This window comes from Gossypium arboreum, chromosome 3, assembly GCF_025698485.1.
Source record: "Gossypium arboreum isolate Shixiya-1 chromosome 3, ASM2569848v2, whole genome shotgun sequence".
NCBI lineage: Eukaryota > Viridiplantae > Streptophyta > Magnoliopsida > Malvales > Malvaceae > Gossypium > Gossypium arboreum.
The window spans coordinates 10636386-10659335 of record NC_069072.1 but is presented as its reverse complement, the minus strand read 5'-3'; the positions used below and the strand labels follow the sequence as shown (position 1 = coordinate 10659335).

The following is a 22950-nucleotide window of genomic DNA, read 5'->3' as shown; positions in this document are numbered from 1 at the left end:
AATTATACTAATATATATATTTTAGAAAAATCAAGTTTATATGATCTTTTAAAAGAAGAAAACATTTAATTTGCTTAAATTCATTAAAGATTTGTTAAATTAAGATCAAATACCTTTTAATTAGATCAAAATGAGTTAGAAAACACTTTAAAACTAAAGTTTAGCCAAGAAATACAAGATCTACCATTTTCAAGCCAAAAATCAACCTAAAATCAAGTGATATATTGAGGTCTTGATTAAACCATTTAAATCTCGAATTGAAATAATAGCTCACTTAATTTAATCATAAAAGGTTAGAATCTTAACTTAATTTTGCAGAATCGAAGAGCTATAGAGCTAATTCGAATTAAAATGTGTGAAGATCTCTTGAGGATTTTAAGGATGAAAACATAAGTGTTCTTCAAAATTAAAAAGAGATTTTGTGTTTAGAGAGCTTAGGAATAAAAAAAGATGAACTAATTTCGGATGAAAAACTTTGATTTGGTGTTTGGTAAATTTTTGAAGAAGATGAAGAATGGGAGGGAAGGATATGTGGGGTTGTCAACTAGGCACCAAATTTTTAAAACTTGGGTCATTGCTCATTTAACCACCACAGTTTCTTTCATTTTTCAAGTAGGTCATTCCTTTTCAATTAAAATCAATTTCAAAATTATTCTCAAATTAAAACTCATATTTAAAAATAAGTTTTAACCCAACCTAATTTTAATTTCCTAACCTAAAATTATTAATTCTAATTAGTCTAATATTTTATTTAATTAACTTCGAATTATTTAATTATCTAACTATCTACAAGTTTCGGTTCACTAACCCATGATCCTACTTACCCAATCCTACTAACCCGCGGTTTTTGGTTTTTGGGAGTGATAGTTTCTAATTGTTGTTTGAGCTTAATGTGCATCTGCATTTCACGAGGATTGAATACTTGCATGTTCTTTTCCCTTAGTTTCTCGCTTCGTGGTTTATTATTTTTTGTTAGAAGTTATCAATTTTGTATTGATACTAGGTCTTTGGATTTGAATAATTTCATTTTGAGGTGAATAACAGTATATTGGAGCCTTAGCTACTGTGGAATCTGATTAAATTTGATTGCATGAAGTATATATCTTGATTTTTCTATTCCGAAGTTCAAATGTGGAGTCGATAATTGATAAATGATGTTGCTTTGATTTTCTTTTCCTGCTGAATTTAGTGGTTTACTTGGTAAGCAGTTTGAATTTTGATCGTTGATGATGAAGTCTCATCTTTTGGATTCCTATTCTTTTTTCTGCAAATAATTAGAAGATTGTTTTACCAAACTGAATAATACTTAAAATGGGGGTTTCAATTGGTTCACAGTTTCGATGGATATGAGATTGTTGTGGACTATGAGTAAAGGTTGTTTTTTTAGACTATTGTTGTGGACTATGAGTAAAGGTTGTTTTTTAGACTTTCAGTTTACATTATTATTTGTTTCCTTTTTATCTTTTTCCTTGGAACAACTAAAACTAGACTGTAAATATATATACATGAACACACACACACACACACACACAAACGCATATGTACTTTTTTCTTTTAATGAATCCTATGCATGTTTATGGGTTTGTGTTTATGTTGTCGTTTCATGTTTATGGTTCCTTAAAGATCATTTTGGAATTGATTGTTAGTGGTCTTGATTTAATATTACTAAGAAATTGATTTAGTTGATACAGTTTCAGCTAAGCATTTAGTCCAATGATAGGTTCACGTATCCCTGTTTAGCAGGTTTTAGACCTTTTTAACATGTATAGGTTATCTGATTTTATGAGGATGTGAAGGAAAAATGTTTGGATTGTGTGTATTTCTGTTATATAGGATTTAGGAAGTGATGTATGATGAGATTTTCGAAACAAGTTGAAGTTTTATATGTTTTTATTATTTGATTCAACTGTTGAAAGATGATTTGAGATAAACAGAAACAACTAGTATAATGTCTTATTAGATTGTGCTTTTACATTTGAAAAGTTCTCTCTGAGCATTCAATTGAATCCCATGTTTTCTTATAGCACCATTTTTTATGGGTAAAAAATGGATGAAAAGGTTGTTGCTGGAAAAAAGGGGTAAGTATTATTCACTTATTCATTCATTTCTATGAAGCTCGGGCTCCCTTCAAGTAGTTTGTTGGTTCAACTATCATGTTGATCTCTGGTTTTGTTTTTGCAAAGCTCCAGCTCTGTAGCTTCTATAGTTTTATTTTGTAGATTCGTCATATTGGTTTCTTTTAACTCTGCAGCCTTTGTAGATACATTCTTCAGATCTTGCAATGTAGCCTTTGTGGTTATGCTCTATAGATCTAAGATTCAACTTTCTTCTTCTTGTTTTTGGATGCAACTGCCATGATTTAAGTTGGTTAATCTTTGTGGAGGTTTGACTTCCTTCATGTTGTTTGGGGCAACATGGTTGGAGCTTAGGCTTCTTTTATGTTAGTTTTGTTGATATGAAATTCAATTTCCTTTATGTTGTTTGGGTAACTCTATTTATTTTTTTAGTGCACATATGATAGGATTAGCTTCCTAAACTATCTATAGCTTGTATAGCTTTTTACTGCTCCTTGCAGCTTTTAATTTCTATGCTTACATATATATCTCTTATATATTCTATATCGAAGAACTATTTTATTTATAAATAAATATAATTTGGTAATATCCACCAACTGAAAAAAGTAAAAGAGCTAACAGTGTAACGTGAGACATTACAACACATAAAAAAATACAACCAGGATATTTTAGAGGTATAGTTTTGGCAGAGTACTTCAACATGATATTTTGGCAACATGTATCTGATTCAATGATATGTTATCTTCTATTTTGCTTGCCCAATTACTTTTAACAGTTTGTATCATTGGTGGATCCATCAATTAGTTCTGATTTTTCGATACTACGAGATTGCTACGAATCATTTGTCATGTATTGCTTTGAAAGATACCTTGTTGCTTGCTTGGGTATGTCCATTTCTAAAGCCTTAAAGTTCAACAAAAAAATTTTATTTTGTACCTCTAGTTCACTGTTTCTAGAGTGTCCTATTTGTTTCTGATAAAATTCTTCTTATGTCTAATATACAATGCCCCTCATTCATTCTAGTTAGATTCTAAAAGAGAATATGCTCTACTCACTTGGTTTTACTCAAGCAAGGTCCAAGATGTAATTACTTGCAGGCCTTACTTTAGCAATGATGAGAATATCTAAAGGCTTCCTATCAAAATATTTAGAAAATTAATCGTCCGCTGATTTACGATGACAACCTTTTACTTTCAAGATTTTATAAATCTCGTGGTCCGCTGATTTACTTTTACAATTAGGTTCAACATGGCCACAATTAGTTACACGGCCTGTCGACATGGCCATGTGACTCTGCACATACTGTTTTAATTCCTATACACAGTTGGGCAACACGGCTGTGTGTTTTAATCTCACACGGCCTCAACTTGACCACACAGCCGTGTGGCCCTTGTTTTTGCTTTTTAGCTATTTTTTCATAAAAGTTCCAAATTAGTTCTAACTTGTTTCTAAGTTGGTCTAAGAGCTTTGTAAGCTCGTTTGGGACTCGATTATGTTTATAAATAATATTTTGCTTGGATTATATCATGTTTATTATTTAATGGAATTTTGAAAGCCGGATTTATTTGTGATATGCTTGGTTAACTATGGTAGCATCCTATAACTTGGATTCGACGACTAGACCAGGTGAGGAGTGTAACATTTACGACCACGACCTTTTACTTACAGGATTGTATGAATCTCGCGGTCCGCTGATTTACGATACGACCTTTGGCTTTTTTATGATCCACTAATTTATGATTACAATCTTTTACTTACGGTATTTTATGAATCTCGTTGTCTGTTGATTTACGATTACGACATTTGACTTTTTTATGGTCCGTTGATTTATGATCATTACTTTTTACTTACGGGATTTTACGAGTCTCGTGGTCCACTGATTTACAATCACGACTTTTGGTTTTCTTACGGTCTGCTGATTTACTATCACAACCTTTGGCTTTCTCACGGTCCGTTGATTTACGATCGCGACTTTTTACTTACGAGAAATACAATTCGCAGCATTTCTAAAAATACAGTTCGAAGTATTCTACAATATAGTTGATTTCCTTAAAACAATCTATCCAATAATCTTTTATCTCTTATACCACACTATCGGACAACAAAATTTACTCAATAACTTTTTGAGTTAAAACTTACGTAGTAAGCTCCCAATTACACGTTGCATGCGTGTAATTTTGTCTCAGAAGAATCACTTTATAACTCTTCTTCAACAATGTGGCAACGAACTGTTATAAAATATATCTTAACTCGACTCGAAATCTGATGCAAAAGAAACCACCTTAGATACATTTTTAAGGACCCTTTTGGGGGTCAACTCTAGAGAGACAATACCTTTTATCTTCCTCTTCACCAAAACATTTCCGTTCAATTCCACCAACCAGAAAGTGTATCAACAAGTGTTAAACTTTTATATGTCGTTTTACATTTTGCTTCAATGTAGCTTCAAATGCCGATTTTGATTTTAGAACTGCATGTTCTATTCCATCACCTGAAGATGCATTGATATGATGCCACCTGGTTTGTACAACCCCTATCAATCAACCGATTTTCTTTTGTTTTACTATTGAATATAAAGCAAGTTGCAATAAACATACGTTCCTCCTGTAACTAATTTCCATTAACAGTATGATCTTAAGCTCTCAACAACTGCCACTACCCCTAGTTCTCACAAACATTTTGCATGTGTCTCATTTGTTTATAGGACCTACATTGGTATCTAACATGAACCAACAGGGATACTTCTTTCCTTTATCCTTGGCACCATTGGCCAAAAAGTTTAGAGTTTGGGTTCAAATTTTAATATAAATTAAAATATTTAAAAAATTTATATAAATTAATATATAATATTAATACTTGATAAATGGATGTTTAATATAGTTAAATGTAAGAGTTACAAAGTTATTAGAATAATAACTAAAAGAAGTATATCAAATAAATTTTAATATCTCTTAATTTTTGACAATTATTCATGATATTTTTAATGTGTTGAAAGTGTTGAATTATCTTCCTTATCAATATTTTAAAAAAATATGAAATAAATAAATTTTAAAAATCAAGATTTACTATTATCAAATATTAAAATTACATGTAGTTTTAAAATTTACTAATATACTGAACAATTTTATAATATAAAATTAATATTTATAAATTTCTATACTAAAAATTCAATATTTAATTTTTCATATATATTTTTCATTTATCAAATAACAACTTAGTAAATATAATTTCTATGATAAATTATACGAAATATAAGATAAATTGAAAACTAGAAAATGAATTAGTTATTTGTAAAAAAAATAATCATGAAGCCAACATATAACTAGTATTTAAGGGTTGGGAAGAGTTACACATAATTTTAGGCATTGTATTAAAAAATTAATAGTTTTTCACAAAATAAAACCACATATCTGCTTTTTGGTGTCATGAGAACACAATATGTCAAACACAAGATTAACACAAATACAAAATTCACACTAGCAACAACAATTTCTAAACAAAAATGTTAAATATTTCTAATCAATATTCATGAAATTTAAGATTATAAATACGATCAATCTTAATTTCTTTAAGGATTTGTATTAATACAAATATAAAAATTATTACGAATCAAGAGGTTATGAATCTCATACAAAATTAATATCTCAAAATCATTTCATTAATAAAATTGAACTTTGCAAAAAATCGTAACTCATCACAAATAAAGCTACCATTTTAGTTTTTAGAGATTAATCAGTACATCTTGTAAAGAAAAAAAAGTTGCTATTAAATTAGGGAGACTTACTTAAAAGTATTAAAATATAGTCTATATATCTTGTAAAAATTTAGAGTGTGTGTGTGAAAAATAAGAGAAATTTGAGAGATAAGTGATAAATGTTGGAAGAAAAATATTAGAAATTTTTGTGTTTTAGTGAGCGGAGAAAGATTAATTTATTTTCTTATAAAATAATTTTTTATAAACTATTTTAAATTTTTTAGTCAATTTACTAATTTATAAATTAAAAATATATATTTTGAATTGACCCTTAGGTGGCTCCATTTTGTTTCTCTTTGTTCCTTTTTCTATCATTCTAAACCCTTTTCCTATGTTATTTGACGTGTCTGCTTTATCTTGTTCTTAGCTTGTACTGCACCCATAACATGGTCCCCTTGCCTTCAGCATAAACAGTATTTACAAACTCTGACATAAGGATTTGGACAAGTCTCTTGAATCTTCAAGAGGAGAAATTATTTACAGATACTCCTCGAAAAGAGTTGTGATAACCTTCTCGACTATTTTAAAAGAAGTTATTTCATATAACTTAATTAAACCTCTTGACATTTGTTTATAAGATATAATGAGTCATTGGCTTGCAAGAACCAGTAAAAATGATATATACTGGTTCACGTGAAAATTGGGCTTGAATGCTCATAGTGCAAATTGATTAATTCCCTCTGCAAAATAAATTTATTTCTTTACAATGCAAGACAGTCAAACCCAACTTTTTATTTTAAAATAAAAATAGAGTCACCACCAATTCTTTTTCGGTCTACAAAATCCAGGAAATGAGTTCAAGAGTTAGTTACGCATAAGGAAGGATTAGTACCCTCGTAACGCCCAAAATTGGCACCTAGTTAATTACTTGATGTCTTAGCGTCGAAAATTGAGAATTCGAAGAGATTTTAAAATACGATCCCCTATTTTCATGATGTTATTTAATTAAAATATCGCTAACTAAATTAAATTTTATGGAAAAAAAACTTTCTTATTTTGAGAAGAAAAGATCATGCCCCCTAAGTTAGGGCAGGAGGTCTCGAATTCTCGAAAACAAGAATAATTGTCATTTAATTATTACCTAAGTCTACGTGTCTTGTATTTTAAATAGGATGTTTGGTTATTTCGGTTCTAGGAAGGGGCCATACTCAGTAAGTTAGGAGCACAACTCCTCGAATCCGAAAAATAATGAACATTGCCTTGGTTTTAAGTTTTTTTATGTGCTTACGTCGAAAAACGGATGAGTGTATGTAGCATAATTTACAATGTACGATAATGACAAAATTATGGTATTAACAAATAACAACATAAATAATAGAATAAAATGACAATACTATAGTGAATACAATAATAAGAAATAATAATAACAATAATAATATTCAATTAATAATACTATATGATAATAATGATAATAATAGTGAAATAATATAAAATGTATGATAATAATATAATTACATAAAATATTGATATTTGAGAAAAATTTTAAAAATATTAATTAGCAATGATAATTACTTAATAATATTAATAGTATCAATAATTAAAAATAAAAGACCAAAATAAAACAATCAAGAAATTTTTGGTAGAAAATGTAAATAGAAAAATTATAAATACTAGAAATTAAAAAAGAAATAAATGGGCTAACTCTAAAAATAAATGATTGAATTAAAATTTAAACAAAATTTAAATCATGAATTAAAAAAATAAAGAAAAGGGAAATAAAGGACTAAATTTGAAAATATAACAAAATTAAAAGCCTAAATTTTAAGGAAACAAAATATAAAGGATTAAATTAAAATGGGATAAAAAAGTACAAGGACTCAGAGTACAATTGCCCCGACCACATTTACACGTTTCATTCCCTCAGTGGGTCAACAGTGGGTTAATGGACTAAATTGCGCAAGAATAAAATAAAAGGGCAAAATATAAATGAAATAATGAACTATAAGACGAGATTGAAAAATAACAAAAAATTAGAAGGGTTAAAGTAGCAATTAGACCCTCCCCCTTGAAAGCACGTGGATCCTAGATGGATCCAGATCGGTTTATCGGGTCGTGTCAAAATGATGTCATTTTGGGGCTTCTGAAGCCAGGTCAAAATGGCATTGTTTCATTAAATCTATATAAGTTAAAAAAATATTTAAAAAACCATTTTAAACTTTTTTTTTAAAAAAAATTCTTCATTTCTTTTTTTTTCTCTCAAAACCCCTCCCCTCCAGTCACGGGGCAAGCGAGTCTCTATCGTGACCACAGGTCATCGGTGATGGCGACGGCTACCGCCACATTCAGTGGCTGGAAGTTCGATAAAAACCCTATTTAGCCCCCTGTTTCACGTAGAATGCTGATATGGGGTTAAAACCCCCAAAAGTTAAGCCAAAACTCGACAAAAAGGATGGAAACCTTTCGATTTCTACCTTTTCGACGAGGCTCTTGACGAAACCCTAGTGGATTTAGAGGCCTTTCAGGTTGGAGAAAGCCTTCTAAGAAGACGGAAGACAAGGCACGGACAACTTTAGGAGGTAAGCCTGCTAATGTGGTAGAGGCAGTGGCTGAAGGGATTAAGATTTTTTTTCTTTTTTCAGTTTAGGTTTAAGATAGTGGGCTTTGGGCTTGTAAATGGACTAAAATTTTATTTGTTTTTGGTTTTGTTTTGTCTAGGTCGGACAAAATTGGGCCACTACAGCTGCCTCTCTTTACTCATTGTCGTGTAACAAGAAGGAGCAAAGACTTTAAAGAAGGACCAATTTTGTCTAGTCCTACTAAATTTCGGCTTCTTTGGTGCTTCTCTTTTTCAAGTAGCCGACTTTTTCAGTCTATTGGTTACCTTACTTCAATATATTGCTTCGCTATAACTTTAGTAAAGTAGGATTTAATGTTATAGTTTCATCTAGCTCTATTGCAACTTCAAGGAGATAAAATTTATTGTTGTAGTTTTAATTCGACCTACTGAAACTTCAGAGGTATAGGATTTGTAGCTTCATCTTGCTCCACTACAACTTTAGGGAGATAAGACTCGCTATGGTAGATTCAATCCGACCTACTACAACTTTAGGGGTATAGGATTTGTAGCTTTATCTTGCTCCACTACAACTTCAAGGAGATAAGACTCGCTATAATAGATTCAATTCGGCCCACTGTAACTTCAGCGGTTTATGATTTGTAGCTTTATCTTACTTCGCTGTAACTTCAGGGAGATAAGATTCTCTATGGCAACTTCAATCCGACCCACTGTAACTTCAGGGGTATAGGATTGGTAGCTTCATCTTGCTCCACTGCAATTTCTGGGAGATAAGATTCATTATGGTAACTTTAACCCGACCCACTACAACTTCAAGGGTATAGGATTTGTAGCTTCATCTTGCTCCACTGCAACTTCAGGGAGATAAGATTCACTATGATAAATTCAATCCGATCCACTGCAACTTTAGGGGTGTAAAATTTGTAGTTTCATCTTACTCTACTGCAACTTTAGAGAGATAAGATTCGTTATGGTAACTTTAATCCGACCCACAGCAACTTTAGAGGTATAAGATTTGTAGCTTCATCTTGCTCCACTGCAAATTTAGGAAGATAAGACTCGCTATGGTAGATTCAATCCAACCCACTGCAACTTCAGGGGTATAGGATTTGTAGCTTCATTTTACTCTACTACAAATTCAAGGAGATAAGTTTCGCTATGGTAACTTCAATCTGACCCACTGTAACTTCAAGGGTATAGGATTTGTAGCTTCATCTAGCTCCATTGCAACTTCTAAAAGATAATATTCGCTATGGTAACTTCAATTCGACCCACTGCAACTTCAGGGGTATAGAATTGTAGCTTCATCTTGCTCCATTGCAATTTTAAGGAGATAAGACTCGCTATGATAGATTTAATCTGACCCAATGCAACTTCAGGGGTATCAGATTTGTAACTTCATCTTGCTCCACTACAATTTTAGGGAGATAAGACTTGCTATAGTAGATTCAATCTGACCCAGTGCAACTTTAAGGGTATGGGATTTGTAGCTTCATCTTGCTCTACTGCAACTTCAAGGAGTTAAGATTCGTTATGGTAACTTCAATCCGACCCAGTGAAACTTCATAGGAATAGGATTTGTAGCTTTATCTTACACTCCACTGCAACTTTAGAGAGATAAGATTTGCTATGGTAACTTTAATTTGACCCACTGCAAATTCAGGGGTATATGATTTGTAACTTCATCTTGCTCCACTACAACTTTAGGGAGATAGGATTTACTACTGTAGCTTCAATCTGACCCATTACAACTTCAGGGGTATAGGGTTTGTAGTTTCATCTTACTCTACTGCAACTTCAGGGAGATAAGATTTGAGGTTTCATTGATTTGTTACACCTCTCTAGGGAACAGAACCTGTCAAATTCATTTCAAAGGCCTATATTTTATAACAGAACCTGTCAAATTCATTTCAAAGGCCTATATTTTATGCCAAGTGATTAGGATGTTATGATCGAAATGAATCAAATGTTCCTAACTAGATGTATATGAATGATATTTGTATGAATGCAAAATGTCATTTTCGAGAGTGATCCTCTTTTTAGTGCTTAGGCTGACAGTGCTCGTTCGTCAAGGTTCTATCACTAATGTGTTACCATACCCTCTTATTTAAGTCTGGTATCTTTGACAGGAAACCTGAAGAAGTAATTACAATTTGGACTATTCGTTCCAAGATATTTCCAACCCTCAAATTTGGTTAGTTCTAACTAGTGGTCAGGTCCCTGTACTATTTAGAAATGTTTCATAGCGATATGTAGAAATCCTTTTACTTTAATATTATTTGTCCATTCATTGTTATTTCAATGCAAAAAAATACTTGAAAAAGGTCAAAACAATAGACAAGACTAAAATTTATTGGGAGCAAAACCCTAAGTGAAAAGATTAATCAAAGTAGCAAACATTGCTAAAAAAAAATGTGAGTAAGATTAAATTAGGTGCCCTAGATATTATAGTATGAGCTTCTCCTAGCAAACTTGTTGAAGACCATTTTGAGCTTGATATGTATTTAAGAGATCTAGAGTACTTTGTCAATACCCCAAGATGTAAAGTTTCTCCTCTATGTTACCTTTGAGGGGAAACGACTATTAACTGCCCATTCTTTGATCAAAATTTGAGTCACCCTTTTCGAGTTTTCAACTTAAAACTCCTTTGGTCTTAAGACGCCCTTTGTGGGTTTTCGCCGTAGCCTCTCCTTTTTTTTAAGGGAAGTATTTTTTTACTGAATCCAAATTCACGGGGTTGGGTAGATCTTTACCATCTATCTCAGTTAGAATCAGTGCTCTTCCAAAAAGGGTTTTTTTTACGACATAAGGTCTTCCCTAATTCAGTATCTATTTTCCTCTGTTGTCCTTTGTATGTGAAATATCTTTTTCAACACCAGATCCCCTTTATGAAACTCTTTGGGCAAACTTTTTTGTCATAAGCTTGCATCATTCATTTTTGGTACATCTAACCATTACGGATAGCTTTTAGCCTATTCTCTTTGATCAAGTTCAACTAATCATATCGAGATTGGATCTATGCTGCTTTATCTAACTTCAACTCTGATGAAACTCGGAGAGAATGAATCTCTGACTTCAATGGGCAAGACTGGCTCCATTCCATAAACTAGTGAGAAATGTGTTACCCTAGTGGAGGTTCTGACAGACATTCGATAAGCGTAGAGGGAAAATGATAACTTCTCATGTCAATCTTTATAAGTTTCTATCATTTTCCTTACGATTTTCTTAATGTTCCTATTGACTGCCTCCACTGCACAATTCATTTTTTGACGATATGGTGACGAGTTGTAATGTTTGATTTTAAATTGACTACAGACCTCCGCTATCATACTGTTGTTCAAATTTAATGCATTATCAGATATGATCCTTTCTGGCATTCCGTTCGACATATGATCTCTTTCTTCAAGAATTTGATAACTGTCGACTTTGTGACATTGGCATGAAGCGGCTTCTATCCATTTGGTGAAGTAATCAATGACCATAAAGATGAATCGATACCCATTGGAAGCTTTTGGTGAGATCAGCCCAATGACATCCATACCCTACATAGAGAAAGACTATAGAGAAGTCATAACATGAAGAGGTTAAAGCGGCACATGAATTTTGTCTCCAAAAATTTGACACTTACGACATCTCTTAGCATAATTGATACAATCCCCTTCCATGATGAACCAATAATATCCGAATCTCATGATTTGTCTGACCATTGTAAACCATTAGCATGTGTTCTGCAAACACCCTCATGGACTTCTTCTAGGATTTTCTTGGCCTCAACACCATCTACACACCTTAGTAACATTTGGTCCTCTCTTCTTTTGTATAAGATCTGTAACGGCCCAAATTTCAGTGATATCAGAATAGTGATTTGAGATCACTAAGTCCGACATGTGAGTTTAGATATTAGTAAATAAAAGTTAAGTGTGATTTTAGAAATGTTTTTAAATTAGTGAAATTGTGAATTAAAAGAATTTTGTAGATAAAATGAGATAAAAAAAGAGGTACCGAGACCTCGAATTTATAAACCGAGACATAAAAATATTTATGGAATGTTAATAAGTTAGTATTAAAGTTTCGTTAGGAAATTTTACCATTTTGATAGTTAATTGAAGAAAAATGACTAAATTGAATAAGATGTAAAATTGTGGGAAGTGATTAAATAGCTTAAATAATAAATAAGAGGGACTCAAAGAGTAAAATGACCCAAAATAAAATGGGCTGGACGGTTAGGTGAGTATTAGCTGTGAAATTGTGTGAACTAAGGGTAAATTGGTAATTTAGTTAAAATTTAATAGTTAAAAATTGAATTAAATTATGAAATCTAGAATTTTCTTTATGTTTCATCATCCTCTCTAGTAAAAAAAAACACCATTGAAGGGTTTTCTTAAGCTGGTCTCTCATATTTTTACTAGTGTAAGCTCAATTCTTGATTATTTCTTGTAATTTTTGTGATTTTGAGATTTTTACAATTAGGTCCTATTATCTAATCCATTAGTTTTTGCTTTTATGAATGATTTAGAAAGTTTCCATGAGTAAGAGCTGAAAGTTTATTATGATTTATCATGGAATTGAGGTTTTAATTTTATTATATGATGATTATATGAAGAGATTTTTATAGGAATTGATTTTTAGGATCTAATTGTGAAAGTTGTTAGAATTAGGGTTTTATGTTGAAACTTTGAGTGTCAAAGACTGTGAAATAGATTATAATGTTTAAATAAAGTGTTATTTGAGAGAAATTAGTTCAATTGATGAATAAATTAAACAAGGACTAAATTGTAATAATTTAAAAGTTTAGGGTAAAAGTGTAATTTGAAATTAAAGGGCATAAATTGTGAAATAGAACAGAATAGAATAGAATTAGATGCTAATAAGGGAATGATTTTATAATTATAGATAAAGAAAACGAAGTGAATCGTGGAAATGAGAAATTACAAGAATAGTCCTTGAAAATTTTACGACTTTTGCAAATCAGCCCAGGTAAGTTCATATGGCCAAGTTTAATGTTTTATTATGAAAATATTATGATTACTAAGGTATCTTATTGTAGATGAACACTATCAAATTGTATTAATTACCAAATGATATTGAATTAAAAGTGCAAATTAGTCAGAACAATGGTTTTGAGTGCTTTCATTCAATGAACATGATGAATTGACGGAATAGATGTGATATGTGCACCCGTATAAGACCATAGCTGGCTATGGCATCGGTATGATGTGATAATGTGCCTCCGTATAAGACCATATATGGGATATGGCATCGATATGATATGTGATCCGTGTAAGACCATGGCAGAGCTATGGCTTCGGTGTGTGATATGTGACAATGTGCAAGTCCATGGTTTACTATGGCAATGTGATAATGAAGCACTCAATTCCATTATTGTTCCCTAATTTGACTATGGAAGTAAATGAGAAATGAGCCCATAGGAGTTAAATTTGTAAATAGCGACGTGAAAATTATTCAAATGAGCTTATTAATAATTTTGTGATTTACAGGAAGATTTAGTTAAATTATAAATATATGATTGTGTACAATGTTCAGTAAGATTTATTATTTTATGCCTTTGAGCTTACTAAGCTTTTATAAGCTTACTTGTGTATGTTATTTGTTTTGTAGATTGACTTATATACGTATGGAGGATCGGATCTACATCAAGGATCACACTATCCAGATTTATCCCGGTAGATTTTGTTAAACAACTTTTTGATTTATATGGCATGTATAGGGGTTGATTTGATAATATAATTGTATGAATGATTAAGTATATAAGTAAGTTGAATGTGATGTTTGTGTTTGAAAATGAAATATACATGTTTTGGATTGAAATAATTGTTTGGTTGGACTCTATTAGTGTATAAATGTGATTTTGTGCAAGTGATATCAAAAAGGGTGAGAAATGTGGCCTTAAATTATTTTCGTCCACACGGGTAGACACACAGGTGTGTGTCTAGGCCGTGTGTCATGCATGTAATAAGGCCATGTGTCCCATGTAGCTTAAAAATGAGAAACAAAATGTCCAAGTTTGGGCACACGGCCTAGCACACGGGCATATGGCTTGGCGGTGTGACTCATACGGGCTCCAACATGGCTGTGTGATACTGCCATGTGAAGTCTGTACCTTAATTGTGAAATTTAATTATCACACGGCCTAGCAACACGGGCGTGTGCCCAGGCCGTGTGACTCGAGTTTCTTCTTGAATATAAGTCAGAGAGCTCCACGAGCTTGGGACATGGGCGTGTGTGACCACAAGGCCTACCCACATGGGCGTGTCCCTATTCACACAAGCGTGTGGCCCTATTTCAAGATAAAAATTTTCTTAAGTTATCTTAGAACTCTTAAAGTTTTTGGTTTGGTCCCGGATTATTTCTAACAAATATTTTAGGCCTCGTAAGCTTGTATAAGAGACTTTAAGCATGTTTTTGAATAATATTTAATTTGGAATGAAGTTTTATGATCACAATTTGTGTATGTTTTATTGTGTTTAAGTCTGGTAATGCCTCGTACCCTATTCCGGTATTAAATATGGGTAAGGGGTGTTACAAGATCTCCCCATCTAGAACGTATTTATTGGTCAGCCTTCTTAGAATCCTTTTGTCATTCTGTGTTGCTTGCTCAAGGTATTCACGATTCTTTACATATCGCAATATATCTTGGTACCAAGGGTGGTAATTTTTTTCTTCTTCTTCGATGTTGTAACAATAGGCTGGGGCCTCATAAATGCTCATCTGGATAGGTTTTATATCCTCTTGTTTGTTCACTTTAATCATGGAAGCTAAGGTAGCGAAGGTATCGACCATCTGATTTTCATCTTGCGAAAGGTAGCAGAAGATGATGTCATCAAACTCCTTAATTAACTCGAGAACCAACTTTCGATAATCAATCAACTTGGGATCTCTCGTCTCCCATTCAGCTTTGAGTTGATAGATTACTAGTGCAGAGTCCCCATATACCTCCAGTACCTTGATCTTATGTTCTATAGTTTCACGGATACCCATAATGCATGTCTCGTATTCTATCATGTTATTTATGCAATTAAAAGCAAGTTTATTGGTGAAAGGATAATGATCTCCGTCTTGGGATACTAGGACTGCCCCAATTCTGTTACCCATGGCGTTTGAGATGCCGTCAAAATTTAATTTCCAGGGATATTCTCTTGGAGTACCTTCTTCAGTGGTTGCAACATACATTAGACCCTAATTTGGGAAATCAAAATTTAAAGGTTCGTAATCTTCTAGAGCTCCGCTAGCTAGGAAATCCGCTATTGCACTTCCCTTTACCGCCTTCTGATTTACGTAAAGTATATCAAATTCGAATAGCAAAATTTTTCATCGAGCCATTATTCCATTCAATGTAGTTGACTCCATCATGAACTTTAGAGGATCCATCTTCAGAATGAGTCAAGTCGTATGGTACAACATATAGTGTCTCAGCCTTCAGGTAGTCCAAATTCAGGCGCAGCACAGCTTCTCGATTAATGATGTCTCGTATTCAATAATCTTCTTGCTGAGGTAATAGATTGCTCTTTCTTTCCTCCCTGACTCATCATATTGACCAAGTACGCATCCCATAAAATTTCCAAATACTGCTAAGTATAATATCAGTCATTTATCTAGGTTAGGTGGCATCAGCACTAGGGCGTTAGACAAGTAATGTTTGACCTTGTCGAAGGTCTTCTGGCATTCCTCATTCCATACACCTAAGGAGACGGAATATGGGATCATATTTCTCGATTAGTTGTGAAATGAACCGAGCAATGTAATTTAACCTTCCTAAGAAACCCCGAACCCCCTTTTGGGTATGCGATGGTGATAACTTCTGTATAACCTTGACTTTATCTGGGTCAATCTCGATCCTTTTTTGGCTGACTACAAATCCTATCAATTTACCTGACGTGGCCCCAAAAGTGCATTTTTCTGGATTCAGCTTTAGTTGGAATTTTCTCAACCTTAAAAACAGTTTCTTCAAGACTTTCACATGTTCTTTTTCTGTTAGGGATTTTTTGATTATATCATGGACATAAACATCAATTCTTTTGTGCATCATATCATGAAACAAGTTACCATAGCTCTTTAATATGTTGCTCTAACATTTTTCAGTCGGAATGGCATCACTTTATAACAAAATGTTCCCCATATTGTTACGAATGTGGTCTTCTCCATATCTTCAAGATGCATCTTTATCTGGTTGTATCTGGAGAAACCATCCATAAAGGATAACAGTGAACGACCTGCCGTGTTGTCCACTAGGGTATCGATGTGAGGCAACGGGAAATTGTTCTTCGGGCTGGCCTTGTTTAAATCCCTGTAGTCCACATATATTTGTACTTTCTCATCTTTCTTTGGGACGGAGACTATATTGGCTACTCATTCCGAATATTTGACCACTTGTAGGATATTAGCGTCAAATTATTTCTTGACCTCTTCTTTTATTTTCAACAGGACGTCGAACCTCATCCTTCGAAGTTTCTGCTGAACTGGTTTGCATTCTTCCTTTTTGGGAAGCTAGTGTACCACGATATCAGTACTTAGACCATGTATATCTTGATATGACCATGTGAAGACATCTTTGAATTCTTAAAGTAACTCAACGAGGTCTCGCATTGTCTCTGCAGTTATGCAAGTTTCAATTTTCACTTCTTTCTTTTCTTGTTCATCCCCTAATCTCACAACTTCTACTGACTCTTTGTAAGGTAAGATATGTTTCTCATCTTGCTCTACCATCCTTAACAAATCAGGAGACATGTTACAATCTTGATCATCTTCAAAGTCTTAAGGTTCCTCTAGACACATATCATGCTCAAAAGGAGACTTTGAGTTAACAGCAACGCCTCTCATATCATTGATATCCGAAGACCTATTATATGAATAAAAGAAGACCCAATGAACAAATGAATTTAAGAATGATTAAATGTGTGGTATGAGCATGAGAGAAAAGAGAAAAAAAAAAGTAGAATATTTGCCAAGTAGGACATAAAAATGCATTGTTTTCATTGAAATAAAGATAATGGACATGTACCTTTTCACAAAAAGATCCCTATTACACCTAGACTTAGAGCAACATGTGTGTTCGAAACATTACTCTAAAATAGTCCTAAATACTATAGGGATTTCCTCCATATTCTAGTTGTTTAGAACACTATCAGGGATTTAGGGACAAATTTTTGATAGGTTCCCTTCCTTAGTTCCCTCTTCAGAGCCATAAACATCTTCTCTTTTTAAATCCTCAATGTCTTTGAAGAATTCTAATTCTTTATTGTCCATCAGGCTTTGTATTAGAGTTTTGAACTCAGCGCACTTTTGGATTTTATGAAATTTATTGCATGTAACGAAATGTAATATTAATGAATGGAAAAGATGCATGCAAAAAGGCACTGATTCTAGTTCAATTCCATTAAAATAACTTTACTAGAAAATGAGTTTCTTTACATAAAATAGATACTTCCACTTTATCGAGAAACCTCTTTTCCATGAAAAATTCTCTATTTAGAAATTGAACACGAATCAACACCTTTCCCTTAAGATGAAAATGGGACGCAACCATAACCAAAACAAAACAAAACACGTCAGTACATTTTATATTAAACTTGAATACAAAGCAAAGAATAACAATTAAAATGTCTCTTCTTTGTAATCTATTCGGGTAACCGTTAAAGGTTTGACATGGTTCTTTTTAGGGCTAGCTCTTAGGGTTTATTACATGCGGTTTGGTTTTAAAGTAAAGGTACCTGAACCGGTATATTCCTCGATCCTCACCAATTATAGGCTTATACGGACAAAATTCAGTTCAGGGGAATACATTTCCCTATGTCTGTATGAAAGTGAAGACCTCACGAAGGCATAGGTACGAATGTATCCCGAAAGTGGTCTATTATCCTATGCGGAGGTGAAAACCTCACGAAGGAAGAGCTTCTCACTCCTACTTAAGAAGGGTAGAATGGAACGATTATGCCATGAATATGTGAAAACATAAAGAGAAACTCTCGAACCAATAAAACAGATGTATTAGATCGCTATGTAACCCAAGATAACAAATACATTAATTGCCACCAAAACATGAATGATGAAATACAAGGAAGTGGTTGCCAAATTGAACCCAAATTCTAAATTTTCGACAAAAAGACAAAAAAGTACTCAACTCGCGACTTGACTCTCTTATTTTTCCCGAGTGGAGTCACAAGCTATCGAAACCTTTTTGGAACTCAGCTTTTTATTTTTAAATGAAAATGGAGTCGCCACCAATCCTTTTTATTAGATGTGATCGGATCACGTCGTAATTTGATCATTTTAATAAAAGGTTAAATTTACTAAAACAATGATTTTCGGTTTACAAAATCTAGGAAATGGGTTCAGGAGTCAGTTACGCATGAGGAAGGATTAGCACCCTCATAACGTCCAAAATTGATACCTAATTGATTACTTGGTGTCTTAGCGTCGAAAATTGAGAATTCGAAGAGAATTTAAAATACGATTCCCTCTTTGCATGATGTTATTTAATTAAAACACCTCTAACTAAATTCAATTTTATGAAAAAGCCTTCTTATTTCGAGTTAATCGAGAAGAAAAGATCATGCCTCGTAAATAGGGAACGAGGTCTCGAATCCTCAAACACAAGAATAACCGCCATTTAATTATTACCTAAGTCCTACGTGTCTTGAATTTTAAATAAGATGTTTGGTTATTTCAGTTCTAAGAAGGGGCCATACTCAGTAAGTTAGGAGCACGACTCCTCGAATCCCGAAAATAACGAACATTGCTTTGTTTTTTGTGTGCTTACACGAAAAAACGAATGAGTGTATGTAGCATAATTTACAATGTACGATGATGGCAAAATTATGGTATTAACAAAATAACAACGTAAATAATAGAATAAAATGACAATACTATAATGAATACAATAATAAGAAATAATAATAACAATAATAATATTCAATTAATAATACTATATGATAATAATGATAATAATAGTGAAATAATATAAAATGTATGATAATAATATAATTACATAAAATATTGATATTTGAGCAAATTTTAAAATTATTAATTAGCAATGATAATTACTTAATAATATTAATAGTATTAATAATTAAAAATAAAAGACCAAAATAAAACAATCAAGAAATTATTGGTGAAAATGTAAATAGAAAAATTATAAATGCTAGAAATTAAAAAAAAAAGAAATAAATGGGCTAGCTTTAATGAGTTAAAAAATAAAGAAAAGGGAAATAAAGGACTAAATTTAAAAATATAACAAAATATAAATCATAAATTATAAGGAAATAAAATATAAAGGATTAAATTAAAATGGGATAGAAAAGTATAGGGGCTTAGAGTACAATCATTTCGACCACATTTACACGTGTCATTGCCTCAATGGGTCAACAATGGGTTAAGGGACTAAATTACGCAAGAATAAAATAAAAGGGAAAAAATAAAAGTGAGATAATGAACTGTAGGACGAGATTGAAAAATAGCAAAAAAGTGGAAGGGTCAAAACAGCAATTAAACCCTCCCCTTTGAAAGCACATGGATCTTAGATGGATCCGAATCGAGTCATCAGGTTGTGTCAAAACTACGTCGTTTTGGGGCTTTTGAAGCCAGGCCAAAACGACGTGGTTTCAATAAATCTATATAAGTTAAAAAATATATTTAAAAAATCATTTTAAACCTATTTAAAAAAAAAACATTCTTCCTTTCTTTTCTTTTTTTTTCTCTCTTAAGACCCCTCCTCTCCACTCACGAGGCCGGTAAGTCTTCGCCATGACCATCGATCATCGGCAATGGCGACCTCCTCCGCCGGTGTCCAGAAGTTAAAAAAAAAACATTTGACCCTTTTTTTCACGTAGAACACCAATCTGGGGTTAAAAACCCCAAAAATTAAGCCAAAACTCGACAAAAAGGTTGAAAAGCTTTCGATTTCTACCTTTTCGACAAGGCTTTCGACAGAACCCTAGTGGGTTCAGAGGCCTTTCAGGTCGGAGCAAGCCTCCCACAATGGCAAAAGACAAGGCGTCGCAGGTAAAAGATGAAACCTTTTTCCTTTTTTTTTGTTTTCTTTGAAAAATAAAATAAAATAAAATAAAAACTATCTTTTCTTTTAACTTTTTTGTATTTGATTTCTTGTGTCCAAATTACAATATAGTTTTTGGCTTTTATAGCTAGATATATTACACAATATATTTTCTTTTCCACTATAGGAGAACAAACTTTTAGCGGTATTTTTTTTGGCCTTTAGCGGCATTTTCACAAGCGCCGCAAAAAACACCACTATAGTAAACACCGCAAAATTAAAAAAACGCCGCTAAAGACCATGACCTTTAACGGCACTTTTTTCGCAAACGCTGCTAAAGACCATGACCTTTAGAGGTGCTTTTCCCGCAAATGTCGCTAAAGACCATGACCTTTAGCGGCACTTTTCCCACAAATGCCGCTAAAAACCATGACCTTTAGTGGCGCTTTTGTCACAAACGCCGCTAAAGACCATGACTTTTAGCGGCGCTTTTTTCACAAACGCCACTAAAGACCATGACCTTTAGCAGCGCTTTTTTTCAAAAACACCGCTATATAACAAACCTTTAGTGGCGCTTTTTTCACAAACGCCGCTAAAGAATTTAACCTTTAAAAAATATATTTTAATTAAATAATATTTATTTTCAATGATAAATATTATATTATATTTTATTTTGAATTTTGAACTTTAAACTATATACTTTTAATGATAAATAAAAAATACTAATTAAATTAAATATTCTATTAAAATTTTAACTTTAAAACTAAATATAAAATTAATGAATTTAAATTTGGAATTTAAATATTATGTTTAAATGAGCAATCTACCTTACAGCTCATCTGATCTATATTAACACAGCCAATTATAAAAGAAGCTACAAAACTAGTAATAATTAACCATCATGGTTAAAGAAGCTGGTACACAGGGTAGCTACAAAACCCTGTTTCCATAACACAAAATTCAAGTTCCGACTAAGATGAATGACCATGGAATGCAACATTAAATAACGTTCCACTTGAAGAAGTGCTAAGCCTTGGCTTTTCCAACTTGAAGAAATTGAATCCTCTGCCGCACCTTCAATATCTAAAGGATGCAAAACCAAATGATCAGATTCATCGTCACTTTGGCAGATAAATCTAGTTACAATCTATTATCCACACCGAGGTGCCTGGATTCTAGACTCTAGAGTTTGATATTAAGAGGACACAAACATTTTCTGGTGGTTTTACAATATAATTCAACACAATTTGATTTCATATCTAGAGGACATTAATAGAAACTCATACTGATGGTTGTTATTCCAGTTTAAGAGATACAAACTTCTATAAAACCCAAAAATCATATGGATTCATGTAAAAAGCATATGGTAAATGCTAATAGTATTAGTTAAAATATTGCATGATGTCTGCTAATGAAAAAAAATGATATCCTTAACATCATTTTAAAGATCAGCCAGCATGCAATAGAGCACATAATGAGCGCAAAACTTATAGTGAAGGTAGAAAAGATATACCTCTGACGATTCTGGTAGAAATTGTACAGTTGGTAGTAGACATAAAGAGGCTTCTTCATTCGCTTCTTAACCTAGTAAAAGCAACAAGAGAACATTTAACCTTTTGTTAATGGTGCCATAGTGAAACTTTATTTTCCCAGATTTAACATCTTCGATGTACTGCAGCAACAGAGAGATAATACAATTTATGAAAATTTATGTCGATGAGAATTTTTAGATAAATTTTAAGCACATTTACATTTATGGAAAGAAAGAAAAAGAAAAAGTTTATACCAAATTCAAAGTAACAAAAATGGAAGAAAATGCCAAAGAATCAAAGGGAATGTCGTTCAATTCAAAAAGACAGTACTCGGATGATTCTAGTCCTGGTGAAAATTGGGGCTTCTTCAGCTTTGCCAAGAAGATTACATAAGTCTGCTCCAAAAAAGACAAAGCGATGTTAGATACATAAACATCTTCCATAAATGTACATGAGATATAGAAGTAAATTAAAGATGCTTATTCTAACTTGTCCAATAAGGGGAATATCTAGTTGTGCAAAAGGGGAAATGACTTCCACTTCAAAGACCGCCTCTTCCCATGTTTCCCTTATTGCCCTTCAAAGACAGAGACTCCCCAATTTCCGGTAGCCGCAGGAAGAGTCCTATGTTAATGCCACCCAATCAACTCAAATATTTGTATTGCCATCAGAGATGGTAGAAACTTGCTATTTTACAAGAAAAGCAAGTGTGAATACTCCATGCCTCAAATGCATAAAAAAAAAAATTAGAAAATGAAGAAAACAATATTCAATCCTTTCCTAAACAAAATTCCAATCATATAAATACATACCAAAGACCAAAAGATGGTTCAATATTTCTTTTACATAGTAGAATCTTTCTATCATGCTCAATAAGGCAACCCACAACCTAAAGGTATCATCAATTTAGAACAAAAATTAAGCATAAAAGTATATTCTTAAAAATTGAAAGTAATTCAAAGCCTGCAACAATGTACAAATTATCAAGGAAACAATGATTCAGAATACAGGAAGCATACATTTTATTCAAAACATTTTTCTCTACTAGCCATCTAAAATAGGAA

The 22950-nt window shown here is 32.7% G+C and overlaps 1 protein-coding gene and 1 pseudogene across 1 annotated transcript; both read right to left on the bottom strand.

Annotated features, from left to right (window-relative positions):
- Positions 1-14884: 14884 nt before the first annotated feature.
- LOC108474918 (uncharacterized) lies at positions 14885-15457 on the bottom strand. The gene has a single exon (XM_017776950.1). It carries the CDS (start codon positions 15455-15457, stop codon positions 14885-14887), a length of 573 nt encoding a protein of 190 aa, XP_017632439.1.
- A 6476-nt stretch (positions 15458-21933) lies between these two features.
- LOC108474919 (nudix hydrolase 23, chloroplastic-like) lies at positions 21934-22903 on the bottom strand (annotated as a pseudogene).
- Positions 22904-22950: the final 47 nt, after the last annotated feature.

Excerpts from the sequence above, each read along its gene's own strand:
- LOC108474918 (XM_017776950.1), bottom strand. The coding sequence starts at position 15,457 with ATGGGTAACAGAATTGGGGCAGTCCTAGTATCCCAAGACGGAGATCAT.